Source organism: Macrobrachium nipponense, chromosome 16, assembly GCF_015104395.2.
Source record: "Macrobrachium nipponense isolate FS-2020 chromosome 16, ASM1510439v2, whole genome shotgun sequence".
In the NCBI taxonomy this organism is placed as follows: domain Eukaryota; kingdom Metazoa; phylum Arthropoda; class Malacostraca; order Decapoda; family Palaemonidae; genus Macrobrachium; species Macrobrachium nipponense.
This window is the reverse complement of record NC_087209.1, coordinates 85400438-85406865: the sequence shown is the minus strand read 5'-3', so window position 1 is coordinate 85406865 and position 6428 is coordinate 85400438. Positions and strand designations below refer to the sequence as shown.

General features: G+C 35.2%; 1 protein-coding gene and 1 pseudogene across 1 annotated transcript in view; one reads left to right on the top strand and one right to left on the bottom strand.

Moving 5' to 3' along the window:
• LOC135195392 (neural-cadherin-like) overlaps positions 1-6428 on the top strand; it is a 258134-nt gene that overhangs the window by 217222 nt on the left and 34484 nt on the right. The window contains 1 exon segment of the mRNA XM_064221649.1: positions 1081-1249. Coding sequence (XP_064077719.1) covers positions 1081-1249 — 169 coding nt within the window.
• LOC135195235 (uncharacterized) lies at positions 3292-3957 on the bottom strand (annotated as a pseudogene).

Genomic DNA, 6428 nt, shown 5'->3' with positions numbered 1-6428 from the left:
TCCATATTCTTGCCAAAGTAGAAATAAAACATCCTTTTATTCTGTTCTGATAACGATATACAGAACGGTTGGCTATTCAAGATGGAACTACTTTTCCTCCGCTGTTGGATTGAATTACACAAATTTGAAAGAATTTTCAGCGTAGAAGAGATAATATTAAAATAAAAATGTTTGGATCTCACAAAACAGATGATGAGTCTCATTGCATATGTCATAAACGAATTAATGCTCATAACTGTAATCAGCCAATCTGAGGCACCCTTACGTCCAGTCATTCGTTTGACGTTCTAGGTAAATACCTCTCTCATTTTGTGTATAGGGATAGGTTATGTCAATATGATTTTATATAAATTGTATTAATATTTTTCGACCGTTTTAGCTACATTATTTATCGTTTCAATGGGAAATCAGAACTAGCTTTAAAAGGTTTAGAGTTAAGAGACAAATCGTTACCAAGTTATACATGCTTGGATAGTTGTGTCTACCTTACAAACAACTCTTCCCTCTTCCTGAACACCCCACTTCCCGTCCCTGCTCTTCCATTACCTACGTCAGTCTCTAGAGCCAAACGCAATTGTATGATGATATTACTTTTTGTAATTTCCCTCTGATAAACCTTCTTATATAATCTTGAAAAAACAAACTACAATCTAATTGTAGTTTGTTTTTAAACTTAATTTTTCTTTATCAAGTCATTTAGTTTCTTTTTAAATAATTAAGTGAAAATATGTTAACTGGTAAGGAAACGTCTCCACCAATAAGGCTTGCCTTTGCGAACAGCGAATTCATTCATATTTTCAACACTTTTTACTACGTCAACAAAAGCTGCGTTGCCATTTAGCATGTCTAGTAAACGCAGGGGTTAAACGTAATCTTTTCCACGACTGTACCAAATTTCAAGCCTGAATCGCCATTTGCACTTATTTTTCCTATTGTTTAGGAGTTACCTACCCCATATTTTTTCTTATTTATTTCTAATGAATCTAACTCTCCTTCTTTAATCTGGAAAAAGAAGTTGACTCAACAGCGAATTCATTTGAATGGAGGTGACTTATGTATAAAACTTTCTTTCCTTACCAGGTACTTCCTTCAATTTAGTGTCACTGACCACGTCTGGAAGCAAGTGGATGTTTCGGCCAACGTCACTGTCATTGTGCGAGTTCTTACCCACGACGCCCTCAGTCATGCTACGCCCATCTTCCTCACCCCTACCACGCCTGCGGATTTGACCCGAGGTTGGATTCCTTTGGTAAGAGTATTAGCTTTAGTAGAGCTACGTAAGTCATTGTTCATCATATATATCATTGTTCATACATATATATATATATATATATATATATGTATATATATATATAATATATATATATATATATATATATATATATTTATAGTAATATATATAGATATATATATATATATATATATATATATATATATATATATATATATATATATATATATATATATATATATATATATATGTATGTGTGCGAGTATGTGTGTGAAAGTTATAATTTATTTTTATTATTATTATTATTATTATTACTATTATTATTATTAATCGGAAGATGAAACCTATTTATATAGAACAAGCCCAAATGGGCAATTGACTTGAGACTCAAGCTTCCCAAGAACATGGTGCTCGTTAGGAAGAAGTAAGAGGAAGTAAAGGGAAATACAAAAAGAGGAGATCCACTTATTATAAAAGGAAAATACATTTAGAAATCAACAAACACATAAAAAATATATTAAAATGCAAAGTGAATAGTGTTAGGCTAGCAGTGTATTGCTTCGTAGCTTGAACATATTAAGTTCCTATTGCACGACATCTTCTGGGAGGCTGTTCCACAGTACCATGTTGTGAGGAATAAAGAATCTCTGGAACTGAGAAGTTTGACAGAGATGCACATTTACTGCATATTGGTGATGCTGCTCAGCGAATCTGGTATCTCATGGCAGGTACAGCGCGGTTAGGGATCAATTGTAAATGTAAAAATTCCCTGTCGAAATACAAATTATGAAAAAATGACACACAAGAGATCATCCGCCGATGGTCCAAGTCATAACCGCTACTACTTAGGAAATCAAAACCTACCACCACGAAACACACTACCTGAAAGAGATAAATCTCTGGCAGAAGAAGACATGCACAACGGAGAACAGCATTCTGTAGTAAAGGAAGCACAAGCTACCTAAGACTGGTTGCATTGATTTTATCACTGTTATAAAAATATGACGCCATTCGAACAATACCTAACTTTCGTACAGCATTTGCTGATACTTTCGTTAGATGTTTCTTAAAATTTAAATGTGAGTCAAAAGTTACACTTTGAATTGTTAAAGCTTCAGACTCATTCAGAAAAGTTCCATCCTCCTAAAGGGGAAGATGCAGTGGGAAATCTGTATGAGGTCTGATAACCAATAGTGTTTTATTTTTACTAGAACTCAGCCTCATACTTCACCGACTACACCACTCACTGGTCCCGTCCAAGTCCCGACTGATGCTGAGGGCAGCTTCATTTTCCATAAATGGAAATTTTACCATACCCACAATTGTTGCATGCTGAACGATCTTGTTTTCCAGGCCAGCAACCATATCACTTACATTCACTAAAAATAAAAGTGGACTAAGAACACTACCCATAGAACGCTAGAAAAAACATGTCTTGGTTCACTAAGATCCCACACATAGCAACTCGCTATTCCCTACCTGAAGTAATCCTAAAACATATCCACCCCCCCAGTCCCACCCTGCTTGAGGCGGGTGGCGAGCGAAGCAAGCCTCACCGGGGGTTGCTGTAAGCTCCACCGGGAAATCATCGTTGCCGGTCCTGCCAGTAATGAATTTTGGTCATCTTAATCACGTGTGCAAAATGACCTCTCCTGACTCTGTACACTCGAGTATTATAAAAAGATTATGAAAAGCAATTTCAAATAAATAGCATATGTTTTATTACCATAAATCTAAAAATGTTAGTTTGCCTTCACTCATCAGGACTCTTCACACCTGACTGTACCAACTGACCATTTTTCGAAGGTGATTAGGAAGCATGACCCATACTGAGTGCCGCCATTCTTAAAATCAAAACCAAAGTTTCATCGTAGAATAGAAAAACTATAGCCATATCTGTATTTACAGACCAGACACTTTACGAGACTTGGCCCTTGTAAATTTGGTGATCAATATGTCAAAGTCAATGTCTCTGAGGATGTCATACTCAATGCTCATCAAAGCCAGGTGACTGAGTCGATCATGATGCATTGTAGAACGAAGTCTGTTCTTGATATACTTCATTTTGCTGAGTGAACGTTCTCCAGAGCAATTTGTGACCATAAGCACCAAGTACATCTGTAGCATTATCTCAACATTTGGAAAAGTATCTGCAACTTTCTTGTCTAGCAGCAATTTGTAAAGGGAATGTTCCTTAACATAATCATCCAGAAACTGGGTGAAAAAAGCTGCAAACTGTACAAGTTCAACACCAAGGTATTGATCCAGATCATCTTTATATTCACAAACTAATTTTACTGCAGCTGCTTCTATTTCAGTACAGATAAGAAACCGAAAAGGGAACAGGTGTTCTCGTAGGTCTTCAAACGTTGATTAAAGGAACTCAAAAACTGATCAATTACTGGAAGAAAATTATCAACACAAAACTTTTCAGAGTGAGAAAGTTACTTCCTCAGACCGTCCATAATCCAACGGATTCAGGCGCACATTGCGGTGACGAATGCGTGATGGAGAATATTCATCGGTTCCAGATAAGTCCTGTCCCTTCTTCTCATAAACATGAAAGCACTCTCACTTTTCATGTACAAAACATTCCAAGGACTTCAACACTGCTACTGCTGTGTTCAGATCAAGTTTTGGGTCTTGCAGTGTGCTACTTGTAGCATCAACTCAGCCAAGAATGTCATGCCAAAAACAACATAAATGGCAGTCTCTAATTTGAGCATCTTGTCATGGGGTCCATTGGCCTCATACTGTGCTTTGGCTAGTTCATTTTCATCACTTGCTATTTTGGCAAGAACTTCACAGATTGGGTGATATCCTTGAATAAGTGCTTTCACGGCATCTGCTCGACAGGGCCATCATGTTGTAGAAACCCTCTTTGGCACCGATACTGGACCAGATTCAACAGTTTTCAGTAGGTCTGAAAGGATTGCATACCGATGTGTAGAAGCTGTGAAAAACACATAAACTGCCTCAAGAAAACTGAAAAATGTGAGAGCTTCCTGACAACATTCAGCTGCAGCTTTTCCAACCAGGTTCAGTGAATGACCAAAACAGGGTATCCAAACTGAATGAGGATTTTCAGCTGCCACTTTGGCTTGCAGGCCATTATATCTCCCACTCATAGCAGAGGCGTTAGTATATGACTGACCACGACAATTTTGAATGTCAATGTCATTATCTTCATGATAGTTTTCTGTGATGAAAAAAGATAAATCATATATATCCACAATTTTGTTTTAATACTGACTAAAAAATTTTATTCCTTATATATTTACTGAAATTAAAAATTATTTAAGCCTGGGTCCTTTTTTTGAGGCCCCCTAAAATGTGGAGGCCCCTGGGCAGGTGCCCTCTTTGCCCCGCCCTAAATCCGGCCCTGCACCCACCCCAAGATTCTGAAGTTTATAAATAAGTGCCTTGTGTTTCACTAAATAGAGAGCAGCACTAAAATCTATTTGAATAACTCTGCACTCAAAGCAATTATCAAGGTTCCCTTACAAATGGCAAGTCAAGTCTTAAATAGCATCACAGGTACCTATCTGCTTCCTATATGCATATTGAATATCAGCTGACAGTCCTTTAAATTCCACATACTTATTTAGTGGCTTAAAGATTAGTTTTCCAGCAATTTTTGAGAACACAGGTAAAATAAAGATTAGCCTGTAGTAACTGCAGTGCAGTTATGCCACTCTTTTGAACAGTCACTGTATTACCATGCCTGCACTCATCCACAAAGATACTACTTCGACATGAAAATCTATAGAATCTACTTATCTTGGGAGACAACATTCTAGAAACTTTTTTTTAAAAACAAAGGGACGAAACCATCAGGATCTTCTCAACCCTAGCTATCAAGATTATTCAAAATTTTCTAAACATTCCTAGAGCAAAATGAAAATTTTGTAAGAATAGGTTCAGGATGACAAGTATCAAGGAAAGGGGCATCCTCAACTGATTGATTAGCTTCAAAAGCTCAATGAAGAAGTTCAGCCTCTTTCCTTGGGCCAGTAACCGGTCAACCATCAACTGTTAATATTGGTGAATTGGAAGACAAGCCTGAACCAAAGACAGATAATGCCAGTTTGGTCCACCACAGATGAGGCTGAATAATTCCTTCAAGTTTCGCTTCGAGGAGTTATTGTAATTTTTCTTGGCTGCAGAGTAAGTTCTATTTGCAGCATGGTGAGACACAACAAAAATGGTGTCATTTTCATTTGACTGATTTCTTCTCCATGCATTGAATTTTGTCTGTCATGGTAAGCTCGTCTACATGAATCATAAAATCATTGGGTCATTGGTCCTAAATTTTATGACTTTTCCAGAGACATATGTTATAAAACTAGACATCAGAATTTCATTTAACTTCTTCTTGGGACCAGGATCTGACAGAACATCTGAAATACTAAGTGCCACACAAGCTTCAATAAAGTGATCCCAATTGGCTCTGGATTTTAGCCAGACCGTTTTTCCAGTGGTGGCATTAGGATTATACTGATTGTACAATGCCACAATGATTAGAAGTACTAATATATTCACAGAACTTGAACTTGATAATATCTGGTCTAATATATTAGTAAAAATGTGCTTGGGTTCCTCAATTAGCTGGGCAAATTCGGAGGATATACAGAACTCATGATCAGACTGGCTATGTTGATCTGCAGAATTTGAATTTAACCACTCACTGTACTTTGAACTACACTCCCCATAAATAACAAATACAGCTTTCGAATCCTGTTACTGAGCCATACTAATCCTTTCAAAGAGACCGTCATGTATAGAATTGTCGATATTTGGATTGCAGTAAACAGCAAAGACACATATATATATATATAATATATATATATATATATATATATATATTATATATATATATAATATATATATATATATATATATATTATATATATATATATATATATATATATATATATATATATATATATATATATATCTATATATATATATATTATATATATATATATATATTATATTTATATATATATATATATATAATATATACTATATATATATATATATATATATATATATATATATATATATATATATATATATATATATATATATATATATATATATATATCTAAATTCACTTTACCTGCCAAATGATATATTTTCATATATGTACCGAAGGGGAATTTTTTTTTTCTTTTTTTTTTTTAATTGATAATAA